The sequence below is a fragment of the Macrosteles quadrilineatus genome, unplaced genomic scaffold, assembly GCF_028750875.1.
Source record: "Macrosteles quadrilineatus isolate MER2022 unplaced genomic scaffold, UCM_ALF_1.0 Scaffold_15__1_contigs__length_3749704, whole genome shotgun sequence".
Lineage (NCBI taxonomy): Eukaryota > Metazoa > Arthropoda > Insecta > Hemiptera > Cicadellidae > Macrosteles > Macrosteles quadrilineatus.
This window is the reverse complement of record NW_026542608.1, coordinates 2934270-2949890: the sequence shown is the minus strand read 5'-3', so window position 1 is coordinate 2949890 and position 15621 is coordinate 2934270. Positions and strand designations below refer to the sequence as shown.

Below are 15621 nucleotides of genomic sequence, written 5' to 3'. Positions count from 1 at the left end.
ACAAACAAAATGGAAGCATAATAGAGAAATATTGATCGATAGCTTTAAGGTCGAGCTATCCGCTTGCACTGACAATACTGTATGTGTAATAATCCTTTCACATTGTCTACTACTGGGCTTTGTTGCAACAGTAGACCTTGTGATTGAGTAATTAGTAACCATGACAACTTTAATAGGTTATGATTAGTTGATTCGTTACCATGGCAACTTTAGTAGCCTCTGGGCCCTGTTTCATGAAAATACTAGTCTAGTAAATACTAGTCCCTTATTTACCTGTCCTACTAATTTCTGTTTCTTAAACGTTTTTATACCGTTAGTAAATACTACTGTATTTTACTAGTCACTTGACCAACTTTACAAGTGAACTCTCAACACTAATTTCTAACCTCAATCACGGGTTTTCTGGCGCTTAATAAAGGGTTTTAATTTTTTTCATTTGATACTAAAAGTAAATGGCTGTAGAAACGCAGTGTCTTCTTTTAATCCATAACTATATAGAAATATAAGTAAAACAATCACATATTATTTATCAAACCGCTATTATGCTCATCAATGAGCCCGCCGCCAGCGTTGCCGCAAACAAACACGGTCATTGTAGTAGCCGGTTGTAGGCCTAGTTGCGGCGCTTAACAGTTGGTTGGAAGTTGATCTGTTGCTGCCGCATTCGCTGTGATTTTTATAGTCTTTTTTTATTCTGACGTATAAAATAAAGAAAAGAAGGCTCAAATTATGAATGTAATTAAATCGCCTAAGGACATTTTGTTAGGAACATTTTCAAGTACCTTAACCTATGTTTTCAAATATTCGAATGTATAAGAATATTTGGGTTAAAACCCGTTTGGTGATGTTCTAATTTTGAGTTTACAAACCATGAATAATAAGCCTAAACGTTTATTGATGTAACAAATAATTGCAACACTGTTACAAGCAATGGGGAATAAGGTTTTCAAGTATAGTAAAACATGGCCAAGATGCAATGGCAGGGCGTAGCTCAGAGGTAGAGTTTTCGCTTCTCATGTGGTGGGTCCCTGGTTCAAATCCGCACCACTTACTATCTTTTTATTCCATTAATTAAACTTTTACATGTTTTTCCACTTAAATGACACTATCTATTTTTTTTATTACTTTGAAGAAGAAATTCAGGATACCAAAATGGGTAAAAAATAATGTTTTTATGATAAGCAGTTCAGCCCAACACACAAAAATCAGATATAGACCTACAAAACTGTTAGTACATCACAGGGTTTTAGCTATTTACTTACTTACTGCCGTGGGTATTGGTACACACTGCCTCCAGACTGCACGATCCACTGCTTCATCCTCCCTTCTTCCCATTCTTCTCAGATCTCTTCTCACTTGATCTCTCCACCTCAGCTTGGGCTTTCCAGGAGGTCTCCTACCCTCGGGTTTTTGTGCAGCCTCACAAACTGCTGTGCCGGGCTTTGCTCAGGGAGGTGGGCCGGGTTCACTCACAAATATCTTCTTTTTAACCTTTTTACTTCTATAGCAACCGGGTCTATTGGTACTAGCTCGGTTTAGGGGGCGCCACTCCGTTTGGAGATCTCTCATAAGAGTTTACAACGGAGAGAAAAACTCTTCTGGTGGTTGCTATGGTAGTAAGGCAGAGAGTTAAACTTTACCTAACCCAATTTTCATGTCTGATGCCGTAACATCAATACCCTAATGTATTTAGTAAGTCTACCTGATCAATCTCAAACAAATATGCAAATATACAGTACCCAATATTATTCAAATAAATATGTACCAACTGACTTAAGACTAAGATAATAAGATACCAAAAGGAAATTATCCAACCAATCAAGGTTAATACCTTTCAAATTAGGTAAAATCTGTTTAATTGTACTGAAAAGAATTGGCCTAAGCCACACTTGCAACTGTTGTTTGATTGTCCACTAACACTAACCTAGACAAGTTTAAGGAGATCAATAAAAAGAATGATATTTCTGAAGGAAAACAATTAACTTTAATCAATGATTGTGTTTAAGGCACTTTTGAAAGTTCAAACAAGGTACAAGAGTTAATAGCAAACAAATGTTGGTACTCTAAATCAGAATAATGACGTTGACAACAAAGATACAATACAAATCTATACAAAATCTCAATGGTTAAGGCACTTTGGCAAAAATCAGACAATGTAAACAAGTTATTAATCTAAATAAATGGACCCTTTTTGAGACAAGTAATATATCTAAACAACTTAATTATCTATACAAATACGCTGACGGTGGCCACCCGGTGAAATATCAAATACATAAAGGAACATGAATATTAGGAACATAAAACATAGGCCTAACCTAACTTAAATTACGAATTTTCCCCCTCCCTCCAACCAGATGAATTGGCCCCACAATCCGGAATCCCGTAAAATCCAAAAGTGAATTAGTTCTGGGTCAGTCGCACTGTCCACTGTTTGAAAGGCTGTCCAGCAACCGATTAACTGGGGTTTCTTCCAAGAGTGAGGTTACTCTAATGGCAAGTTACAACAAGTTATCATTTATCGGTTTGAAGCGAAGTCCCTCAGACTCAAGGGGGGGGGGGGATCCACAAGTCCGCTTAGACCATGGTAGGCCTAAGTCTAGCCGTGTCTGGAATAGGCTGCTCTCCACGTACAAGCGCACTCCACCAGTCTCTCAGGCAGTACACAGGCGAAATTCTCAAGGCACGTCAGCACTGCACGGCAGTAGAATACCAAAGTACCAGCCCTATATAAACCCCAAAACATAATAGTATGGTGTATACGGTACACAATATTTACACTGTGGGGGGAGGGGTTTAGGCCTATTGTGAATTACAAACAACAAAATACATAAGGTAATATAAAGCTAAACATGAAATTTGCAGGAGACATAATAAAATTATTTAAAATTTTACGGACATTTACCTATTACACAAGAGAACCTTCGAATACACAAAATTCAAAATTAGAGAAAGTTGCGCTTTCGCTTCGATAAAAAAAAAATCTGTCTCGGTTTATTTACAAAATATTTTCAGCGCCTTTTGACTTTCTGAAATGGGCTTGACTCAATTCAGCTTAGGCCTAACTCTCTTGTGAGATTAACTTGCAAAATAGGCTACAATAATTAATCAAGTAAAATGGCAACATGGGAGTATGTTTTATCTATGATATTACTTACTAACCTTGAGCCTAAGAAATAGGGCTTTATGAGAACACTTGGGTTTTTTTTCAGTTGAATAGGCTAGGCCTAGGCATAAAATTCAAGTTAGCAAAATTATAATATCTAAAAATCTACTATTGATGAATTGAGAGGCAGTCAACAAATCTAGGCTATTAGTATCCTTGAAATTATCGTAATTATTCCCAAAAGTAAAACTTGGAAATATGTGCGTCACACCTTGCAAACTTTGACATGAAAAAGGTCCAAGACCAGAGGCCTATCTTACGCATTTTAAACAAAACAGAACCATTTTACAATTAATTAGCCTATTGGAAAACATGGCTTAGTTAGTATTCTACTTATTCCACATTGAAATATCACTTGAATCAAAGAAATATCTCTCAAAGTTACATTTTCTACAAACTTGTTCAGAACCAGACATGAATGGAATGTGACGACAAAGTTTTAACTTTTAATTTAGTTTTCCTTTAAATCAAAATTTTGAATCATAAAATGAAATGAGAAAAATATGTTAAAAAGACGAATTATTCCTCTGCCTTACCTCTAAAATCAGCAATTTGGTGCTTTCAATCCTTAACATCAAGCGAGGGCTTTCTTTCAGATGTTCTATCTTCGATAATCAAAAATGGAAAGGACCTAATTCTAGCCGGGCGTTCACTGCACCAGCCACTCACTCCATCCGAATCCAATTGGAACCTAGGCCGTCTGTTAGCCTCAAACATGATTTTTTTTCCATGACTTCTTGGCGTTGAATATTCTTACAATCAACCGAGGGTTATTATGGCCATTGTATGAGCGCTTTTCTAAAATACAATGTTGAAAGTAATTGGTTGGGTGATCAGTCCAACCTCCAATGGTGGCCCACAATCGGATTGTTACAGTTGTTTAGAGCGTTTCTCACTAAGAGCCCACTAAGCCCACTAGTAAGAGCCACTAGGAGCCCTCTTCCTTTCTTAACACATGGCCCGCCCATCTCAATCTCCTACTTCTCACCTCAGCCACAATATCTGGGTCCCTGTACAACCCTCTCAACTCCCTGTTGTGCTTAACTCTCCATTCTCCATTTTCAAAGGTTGGTCCAAAGATTTTCCTTAAAATCTTGTTTTCGAACACTATAAGTCGTTTCTCGGTTCTCTTGCTTATCACCCAATTCTCTGAGCCATATAGTAATACTGGTCTTATTATAGTTTTGTATATACGGATTTTAGTTTTCTGTGAGATTAGGCGAGAACTCAACAATTTGTGGCGTGCCGATAAACTTTTATGTGCTGCATTTAATCTTTGCTGAATTTCAGAGTCTTCTTCATCATTATTCGTCAACATTACTCCTAGGTAAGAGAAATTGTTTACTTTATAAAATTTGTGTCCTTCTATTTCTACATGATTTTCTTTATTTAATTGGGTAGCTCTTCCACATTTCATTATCTTGGTTTTGTCTTCATTGATATTTAAGGCAACTTTTTAGTGTGGTTTATAAGTTTTGAGACCATAACTTTTAGTTCTTCTTCGTTTTTGGCTACAAGTGCCACATCATCTGCAAATGCCAGGATATTTATGTTGGTTCCCATAGTAATTCTAGCTTCTAGCTTTTGTAATTCTTGTAGAGAGTCTTCCAGAGCTAGGTTGAATAGCAATGGGGACAAACTATCTCCTTGTCTCACACCAGTATTTATATCAAAATCCTCTGAGAATTCTCCATTGACTTTAACCTTGCATTTAGATCCTGATACAGTTGACTTTGATAGATTTATTAACTTTTTAGGTATTCCATACTTTTCCATTATTTTCCAGAGTTTTCTCCTAGTGATCGAGTCGTACGCTTTGGAGAAGTCAATGAAAAGGCAGAGAAAGGACTTGTTGAATTCATAATATTTGGCAATTGCCTCTTTCAGTATAAAAATTTGGTCCGTGGTTGATCTTCCTCTTGTAAAGCCGGCTTCATGGTCTCCTATGATATTTGATGTATATTCATCTAGTCTTTTTTGTAAAATCTTTGATAGTGCTTTGTAGGTGCAGTTGAGGAGGGAAATTTCTATGTAATTGGTGCATTCATTTTTGTCTCCTTTCTTGTGAATGGGAGTGATAACTGCTTCCTTCCACTCATTTGGAATCAATTCGTTGTCCCAAGAAATATCAATGATCAGTTTATGAATCTCCCTTGCCAGTTCTGTGCCTCCTGCTTTGATTACTTCCGATGGAATAGAGTCCTCCCCTGGGGCTTTATTGTTTTTTAATTCCTTGATTGACGTTTCTACTTCTTGAATTGTTGGGTATGGTACCATTGGATCTACATTCTGGTACGCTTCCTCCTCTTCTTCATCTTGTTCTGACTGTCTTACATTCAAAAGATCTTTGAAATGTTCCTGCCATACTTGTAGTCCTTCTTTGCTCTGCACCACCAGTTGTCCTGATTTGTTTTTTTATGCCATATGGCATTGGACTGTATCCCTTCCTAAAAAATCTTATTGATCGGTAGAAGTCTCTACTGTTGTTTGCTGTCCTGTCCTGTTCAGCTTTCTCTAAGATTTGGTTTACCCATTCTCTTTTTTTCCTCCGAAGCACTTTTACTGTCTCTCTTGAGATTTTTGTATAGTTTTCTCTATCTCTGTCTTGTTTCTTATTGAGCCAGACTTCTTTTGCTTTTTTCCTTTGTAAAGCCCCGTGTACACGAGGCTAGTACTAGCAGCTAGTTGATTAGCACTAGTAAATTCGCTTTGTGTAAACGGTCTACTAGTGTAAAAATTTACTAGCGCGCTAGCATTTTACTCGCTGCTAGTCGTTTTGAACATGTTTGATATTACTAGCGCTAATAAGTGGTGGGGGTGGTCACGTGACCACTAGCGCTAGCGAACTAGCGCGGCACTAGCGGAGCATTTGCACTTCTTTCTGCTAGTGCTAATTGCCACTCGCCATACGCCAGTGATCACAGTATCATTTTTCTTAATCAGTGGAGTGATTAGTTCCAACAGTTCTTCAAACTTTAAAGCATTCATTCTCAAAAACTTAAAGTACTCTGGTCTCCCAACGCCAGTTCTCTTAAAAGAGTATTGGACGCACCAAGAAATTCTCGCCTCATAATCCACTTTCGAACCCACACAGATTAAGTTCATGTTAACACAACTCTTGTACACCAATTCTTAAAAATTAAAAGGAACAGAAGACATTTTGTGCTAAACTGAAATGACTATTGCGACCAATGAACACTTCACTTCTACATGACTAGCGCTAATAATAAGCGCTAATAACTAGCCACGTGTAGATGGGAATTTTCGGGCTAATGTGCCCAGCTAGTGCTAGCTGCGAATACTAGCTGCTAGTAAACTTGCTACGTGTACACGGGGCTTAACCCTCCGAATGTCCATAGTTTAGGCCTTAATGTCCGCCTATTTTTGGCGCATTTGCAAGGTTTTATTAAAACCGATCTGAGAAGCTTAAAACAATGTTAATTCTACTGTTCTATATACCATTTTGTTTGGAAAATCATGGGCTTCAATATTATACATAAGGAACATTTGTTTCAAAAAAATTTTTTAGGTAAAAAAAAATATTTTGGAAAATTAAAAAAAAAAAAATAAGTTCGCGCTCAATGAAATTGGATAAATTATAGGCCTATAAATATTTGAAAATAGACACTTTGTTCTAAATTTTATGAGGATTACAAATATATAATAATATAAGGAAGTAGATTTGCAAATAAATAAGTTATGGGCAAAAAACAGATTTCAGTACATAGCGTTTAGCTAAGAATGCATAGCCTAACCATAGCTAGGAATCTGGCTGATAATTTACATCAATATCACTACCTACTTCTTCAGGATCATCAACCAGCCCTTCAAAATCACTTAAATCTTCTTATAATGCACCACGTATGTATATCACTACTTTTGATTTTTAACACTAAAACAATGATAAACGTAATAAAACACATCAGTCATCGGTCCGAGGGTAACCTAGCTATTTACAAATACGCACGTCAGCTGTCTGCTACAATTAAGATCGGCTCGGAGAACATACAGCGCTGAGACAGACCTCTGGAGAAAGCTTAGAATATAACGAGAATAACGATACCTAACTCGATCCAGTTCAATCCGATTCAGTCAGTCATAGAGCCTTCGCCGTAAACGATGTTCGCGCGTCGAGTCGCGCGTCGATTTTTCGACGAGTGACACTCGGAGGGTTAAGACATTAGCTTTACATTCTTCGTCAAACCATGGTTTTTTGTTTTCCTTTCCCTTTTCCCACAAACTTCTTTTGCACAGTCTTGCAGGGTCTCTTTGATGTTCTTCCAAACCTTGTCAATTATATTTACCTCTGAGTCTTCTTGATCAAGGCTGTTTAATGCTTGGAAACGGTTAGACAGTTTAAGTATTGTTTTTTAGCTATTTAGGGAAGCAAATAATTAGCACCTAAAAAAAACACAATGCAACTCCTCTTTAAAATTGTCTTACTATTATTTCCTATCAAAATGTCCTTAAATAAAACCGAGAGCCTTGGGTGTAAAATAATTTGATTAATGTTGCAATGTTGGATACATTTTTGAAGATTTTTGTATACAATACGGTATGCGGTTTTAATTTGGTTTCTCTCGAAACTTAATCTTTTCTCTGTTATTATAGCTAAATAGTTGATATAACCATCACATTTAACTCATGTAAAATTATACTAAAATTTCACACAAATTGATAACTTATAATTATAATTATTCTAATAGGGAGATTGTACATACGTACATTATAAAATTCAATTTCACTCATTTTGTACTACGTCGTACATTTATTGCTTGTAATTTATTTCTAATAATTATCATATTTAGCACTCGCAAAACTATTTTTTATCTAACGTGAGCCAATTTGCACTGGCAAAAAAGCTTAATAATTCATTTTTACAATGATGTAAGTAATGAAATATCACTCTTTTAAAAAATACTAGTGTACTACAAATAATACGGGTGTAGAGAGTTTGTTAGAAAATGGCAAGTATTTATCAGTGTAATTTACAAGAGTAAAACTTTATGAAACACACTTGCTGTCTACACAAGTAAAAACCACTAGTAATACTAGACTAGTATTTTTTTTTTTTTTTTTTAATTCATTGTTAAGCCCCTGAGCTGTGGATATTATTGTAAGAATATATTACTTACGTCAATCAGCTCATTGAGTCGTGAGTTTCACCTCAGTACATGTACTGATGAGCTGATTGACGTAAGTAATATATTCTTACAACACTAGTATTTTTACGAAACAGGGCCCTGGTTGGGTGATAAGTAACCATGACAACTTGTTGAATGTGTGGTGAAGACAACCCCAATAAAGAATAGAAGAACACAGAAAAAGAATAAGTGATGTTTTAATGTCATTGTTATCTATATTGTATTAAGTTTGGTGTGTAGTAACAAATAAAGGATTTTAAGAGTAGTTTAGCTGTTTTAAGAGTAAATATGCCTACACAACTCCATGTAATTTTTTGCTTAATCCACAATATTCCCGATATTCATCCTGTAATCTGGAATATTTCATCATCCTGCATGTTTGAAAAAAAAAACCTCATACGCTGGTAACGAGTTTCTAAAATTTGTCCCTGAATTGATAAAAAAAGAAACAAACCTATCTAAATTCAAGAAAATTCTAAAAGATTATTTAACAAATTTAGCATTATATTCTTTTGAGGAATTTTCCACCTCCCATACATAGATATAGTATTTTTATTTTAAGTATTCTGACACTATTCACTGTACCACCAATGTACATGACTTATGATGAATAAAGATGTTTGAATATGAATATATGAACATGTGTCAAGTCCTGCGAATGCCAGATTAGAGGAAGTTTACTGTATTTCAAAATATAGGATAGTCTTAAATTTTGTTGACACTGTTTGTTTTGAGGACTGTATTCGTCGATAGGTGTGATATGTAATATTAAATAGTTTTTATTGAGTTCATAAAAGATTCTAATTTTAATCTGATGTGTCTTAGACCACATTGAGGAAGAAGACCTGGTAGCAGTGCCGGAGGAGGCTGCCCAAGATGAGCCTACGGCAGCTGCTACAGAAGACCCACCCCCTGTCCCTGAGCAGCCTGTTGTTGAGGCAGCCATCCCTACCGACCCTCCCAAGGATACAATGCTACACACCCCGTCTCTCATTGACGACTATGTTTCTGAGTTTGACTCCTCTGCTCCTGTCAAGAAAGAAGAGCCCAGCTCTGTTGAGCCCCCTCCACCAACAGCTGTTGCTACACCGACTGCTACGCCTCACACTCCCAGCCTGCCTACACCCATTGAACAAGCAAACAAGCCTGTGGACGAGCTCAAGACCTTGAAAACCGAGGTAAAGTGTATTAATTTGGTAACTCTACGCGGGAGTTTTCAATTAATCTTCTTATTAATTTGTTGTTACTTTGTTCTATGAAGTTAAATATCTATTGTATTGTAAGCGAAACATGACATAAAAATTGTACCCCTAGAGAAATGGCTGTCGTACTTACAATAAGTTAAATAAGGTACCATACTTGCAATATAAAGCTTTGTAATGTAACTGACCAAAAACAACAACCATTCAAATCTCCCCTTGGCTTACATTACGCATTTCTGCAGTTATTGACTACTGAACAAAATACATTAGAAATTAAAACTAGTGATGGTACAGTGATAGTACAGCTCGTGACACCTAAGCTGGCACTTGGCCTAGCGCGGGCAGTGTAGGCGGGAGAAGGGTGGAGTTAGGGAAAAGACCGGACTGCAAACATTTCCGCTGCCTCAAGGGGTTGACTCCCCTTGTATTATGTACTTGAGCGCCTTCATATGGGTCCCGAGGACAGTTGATACAACCCGCATGACGGCACATAATCAGGGTGTCTACCAACCGGGAAAACCGGGAATTGTACTTAAATTTTTACTGGCAATGAAATGTACGGGAATTGTCCTTAAATGCCAGACAATGTCCTTAAATTTTTAATGGGCCATAATTTTATTGATCGCTAGTTGGTTAGGAGCACATAAAAGGTTTATCAGATGTTTGTTTGCATTTTCATAACTTATTACTAGAGTAATTATGCAATAAAAATCCCATTAACAATCTCAAACCCATTAATATTTTATCACGACAATCAAGTGTCAAGTCAAGTACTTCCAAGAACTGTTGACTCAGCAGCTAGCTCATAAAAGTTGCATCACTTTTATTCCATTACAACTTTTTTTTATTACTAGGGTAATTATTATTAGATCCCAAACCTATTTTATCGTGAAAATAATACCTCGAAACCGAAGCTAACAAATCAATTAATTTCTTAGACGTAACAATAACAAGAACTGATCACATCATGGAATTCAAAATCTACAGAAAACCAACAACAACTGACCAGACCATCCATTCGTCATCACACCATCCTTTCAACCACAAGACAGCTGCTTACAATAGTTTCGTTCACATACTATTATCCATACCCCTTACCACAGAAAACTACAACAATGAAATAAACATTTTGAAGCACATTGCCGTTGCCAATGGATATGAAAGCTCTCTCATTGATAAACTTATCAGAAAACAGAAAAATAAAACAAAAGAGATTCTAGAACCCAGAAACAAAAAGTATGTATGTGCTGAATTTGGAGTAGTACTCAATAACACCTTGAGAAAAGAAATGGCAAAGAACGATGTACACGTTGCATACAAAACATCTAACAAATTATCTACTATGCTTAAAGAAAAAAAATAAAACACATTCTGATAAAGTAAACAGCACAGGTATTTACAAAATGACATGTAACGATTGCCCGAGCTTTTACATCGGCCAAACTGCTCGCTCTTTCGCTACTAGGTTTAAAGAACACCTACCCAAAAAGAACTCGAAATCAGCATTCACCAACCACATAATTAACGCAAACCACAACTACACGGACATACATAGTAATCTAGAAATTATGCATTTATGTACTAAAGGCAGATACATGGACACAATAGAGGAGTTCGAAATATACAAGGCATCCAAAGAACACCCTGACCATATATTGTACGAACAAATTTCATTCAGATCTAATATCATCTACAATACTGCCATTCATTTAAACCAAAACAAAACTGGTCCTGATAAAGGAGTTGGGGGGGAGGGGTAACAGCTGATGCTTGGACACACGACAGCAGTCATGACGCAACATCCATCGGCGCCTGTCTCGTGTGTTCGTTACTTGGCCAAGTTCGTAAATTCGTGTTTTTTAAATGTTTTTCGTGTATTATGTGTATATAGACATATTTATTTCGACAAGTTCATCTATTAATGAATGCTGTTTTATCTAACGTTCTGCCAACAACCTGATGATGTACCCTAGTGGTATGAAACAGCTGTAGTTGTACTAACTACACACGGATCGTTCGACGCAAAAAGGTAAAATAAACCATTTTTATATTGAAAATAATAGCTTTATAATGGCTGTTAAATTTCACTTCTTACTTGTACTTTCGGCTTGAAGATTCAATTTGCCGTGGCCAGTGCCTAGTGCCATAAAACTGTTTATGGTTTCATATTAAACATGTAAATAATCTACAGTCTTTATTTTGTAAGTTAACCCCTTTTTTATGGACATTTTATCTTTCAATTGACAAAACCACAAGCATTGTTGTTTCGTTGTTTGCATTAATGTTTTATCACTATGTAGGCCTGCTTGGTTTCAAATTATGTCATTGCATTTTCTGTATCTTTGTCTTATATTGTTGGCTATTCAGGTTTCAATGTTTTTTGTTTCCCATATATTTATTTATTGAGTTGTATGCTTTAAGCAATCAAAATCTTATGAACTAGAATGATGATAGTAACTTTGCTGCTATTATAACCTCATTGTTTGTTACTCAGTTTATATAGGCCCTCCTAAATAATTAGGTTTAGGCCTGGGTATTTTGATTCTTGAAAGAGCTGTAAAATATATTAAGAAAATGTAATTGAGCCTAAGATAAACAACTTATGATTGCTATGTGTGATATTAACTTTACAAATGAATACAATAATCTTACTCTGTGCTTATTGCTTATTAATAGCCGCTTACCATACCTTGATTTTGTACTAAGAATTGAGTAACAATATGCATTAAAGATTTTTTTTCAAAAGTAGTCGAGAACCTAACGTTGTGCCAGGGCGAATCATGCCAAATTAATCCGCCTGGATCGGATAAGCTATTTTATGAAGTTTACGTGACGGATGGAGATATTTGTCGCTATTGCAGGAGACAATGATTGCGTTTCTCTGTTACACTATAAAAGCTTTACCTAAAGTATAGGTAGGCCTATGTTTGTTTACTTTCAATAAATTTCTATTTTGCAATTTTTAACTCTTATCTATTATTATTTACTTTACTCTCTGGTACAACTACAGTGAATAACAAGATTAATACAGTTTGACAAATCAGGAAAATTATTCGGTAGGCCTAATGACACCGACAAAGATTACGGCAAAGTGTCCTTAAATGTACGGGAATTGTCCATGAATTTTTTATCCAGAATGTAGTAGACACCCTGATAATGTTTTTGAAATAGGTACTATTAGCGATCGGCCAAGTGCCAGCTTAGATGTCACGAGCTGTACTTTACGTCAAATGTCGGTTCCACCGGTTCTTGGGAAAAGTACCGGGACCAAGAATCAATTGTGAAATGTTGGTACCGATACCTTCGGTACTAAGTTAATAGGTTATATTTTTATTTACTCATTTACAAAATTCAAATTGTCAACCATGATGATTATCATCATGGCTATTTGAAAGGGCATATTTATCATAAAATATTATTAGGGGTCTGCGGTACAGAAAATTTAAGGTCGGTACGGTTCGGTACGGTACAATATTTTGTACCTCGGTTCTCGGTACAAAATCGGTACGGTACGCGGCTACCCGTATTTTTGCGGTTTTCTTCTCAGAACTGTATCTAAACCATTATTTTTAACTTTAATACATAGACATTACTATGAAAATGGATAGTATCCTACATTCATGGTTTTCTAACAACAATTACTGTACCACATATTTTTAAAACAAAACCTTTTACTACTACGAGGATTGTGTCAAGAAAAATCACAGTTGAGATAAAGGCTTTACCTATTTTACTCTGAGATACTTTGAATAGCCATGATAAAGTAGTTTAAAAATAGGATAAGAATCGTTTTTATGAATAAACATGTTTGAAACATTTATTGACAAGATAATTTCACAAAACTGGTAAATTATTTCCAACCAACACAATTTCTAGTTTTTTATTTTTATTTTAAAAACATATAAAAGCATTCAGTAGAAGACAGTGTAGTTTTGCCAGCTGTTCACAGCAGATGACAATGAAAAACTGGAGGTTATGATGAAGTAATGGCAAAGACCATTTTTTTTATCAGCTTCAAAACTAGTTGTTATAAGATGGATACAATTCTTGCAAAGTTTTTTTCTGAAACTAAAATTTGGATTATCACAGAGTAAGATTTGATGTTGGGCAATTAGACTTTATAACTGTGTAAAAGGTGTGTATCCCTGAATTTATAAATTGCATTCTACACTTATTCACTGCCAAACATAATTCAGTAGAACCTTGATGAACCGAGAATTACACTAGCCTACATAACTTCATTACCCCAAGTAAAATACCAAGATAACTTTTATAATTGTATTTGAATCGTATAATCTTAGTTTGTTAAAAATGGATTGTATGTTAAACAATAATTGCAGTCCATTGTTGTTAAGCAGTATGGTCCCAAATTATTGTTTTTGATTTTGAAACATCACAGTTCATTTGACAAAATTATAGTTGAAGCAGCTCAATGTCAAGTCACTCTTGTGCAATAGTTTGTTTACATGCTTTCTCCAGACCACGGGACGGGGAGGGGAGGGTCTGATAAGCCGTCTATTGTTCACCCCCAAGAAGGTCCGACCCTCATTAGTGCCGCTCGGCTGCACTCAGTCGGGAACCCAATACCACAAATCAATCTTTTAAATGAATACAAATATTTGGTAATAATTGTTTTATTAATATTCACCTTGAAATTTCAATAAATATTTTGTTAAATTTGACAAAAATTGGCCATTTTAAACGATTATTGATACAGTACCAAATACCAATAAAGTAGTACATTCATTGGTAATTAAATAAGGTAAAAATTAACCGATTTTCGTCAAGTTTTAACCCCCTGCTGTGCGCTATGTCCAACATGGGTGATTAGTAACCATGGCAACTTGTTGAATGCGTGATGAAGGGAAACCCAAGAAATAGAAGAACAAAGAAAAAGAATAACGACTGTTATCTTTATACCCTTTTTACAATTTCCGTTATTGTTATCTTTATGTAAGATTTTATGATTTTGTTTTATAGGTTTATAAAATAATTCTTTTTAACAACGGGAATATCAATTTATAATTTATCAACGTGCTTCTCTTCTGAAACAGCAATACCGGATGCATAATAAAGGTCAATGGCCTAAAATATCACGATTGTGCAATATTGTATTTTGATGTTGAAATTAAAATCACGACAAAAGTTTGTATATATCCATGGTCGTCAATAGAAAGATAAAATATCCATAACAAATATTTAATTTATAAAATAAGATTGTAGATTAGTTTCAAGTTTAATATGTAGCCATAAACAGTTTTATGGCAGTAGGCAATGGCCAGCGGCAAATTCAATATTTACGAAAATACTGATTAAGTTAGAGATAACATTTTACAGTCATCATAAAACTATTATTATTTTATGATAAAACAGAATTGGGGAAAGTCGTAAAGAAATAAAAGTGATAAAACTCAACAGTTCTTGGAAGTACTTCAATACAACAATTATTGTCGTGATAAAATGTTAATGGATTTGGGACTGCTAATGGGTTTTTTATTGCATCATCACGCTAGTAATAAATTATGAAAATCGTAAACAAACATCTGATAAGACTTTTATGTGCTCGGAACCAACTGCCGTTGACTACGATAGTAAACTGAAAGTAATTTATTATTATAATAGGCTGTACCGAACCGAATTTGTACCGTGTAAAATGCTGTACCGAACCGATGACGGTAATTAAGCTTGTACCGTACCGTACCGACTTATTCGGTGCACCGCAGACCCCTAAATATTATCAATAGTAGGCTATGAGATGATTATTTCAGATTTGGTTTGGTTAAGTTGTCGTTACTATTGTCAGCTGATAGAGTGGTGCAATCATCGACACCAATACCTCCACCATCTTTAAGCAGAAGACAGAAGGCAAGCTTAATAAAGAAAGACTGGATCAAATAAATGATTTATTTTGACTCAACAAAATCATTACACTACTGTTAAAAATATTAAAGACAGACAAGACAAAAATGATAGACTTGACCAAAGATGTGTATTTATTTGGACTATTTACAAAAATCATAATAATTAATAAAACATATGTTAGTTCAACTGTAAGAAAGAAGGCAGGCATAGATTAGACACATTCTCTCCCCCCCCCCCCCAAGAACTAACC

General features: G+C 35.4%; 1 protein-coding gene across 1 annotated transcript in view; it reads left to right on the top strand.

Moving 5' to 3' along the window:
• LOC129005094 (host cell factor 1-like) overlaps positions 1-15621 on the top strand; it is a 124877-nt gene that overhangs the window by 48532 nt on the left and 60724 nt on the right. The window contains exon 6 of the mRNA XM_054433889.1: positions 9133-9485. Within this exon, the coding sequence (XP_054289864.1) occupies positions 9133-9485 (353 nt within the window). The remainder of the gene's footprint in view (positions 1-9132; positions 9486-15621) is intronic.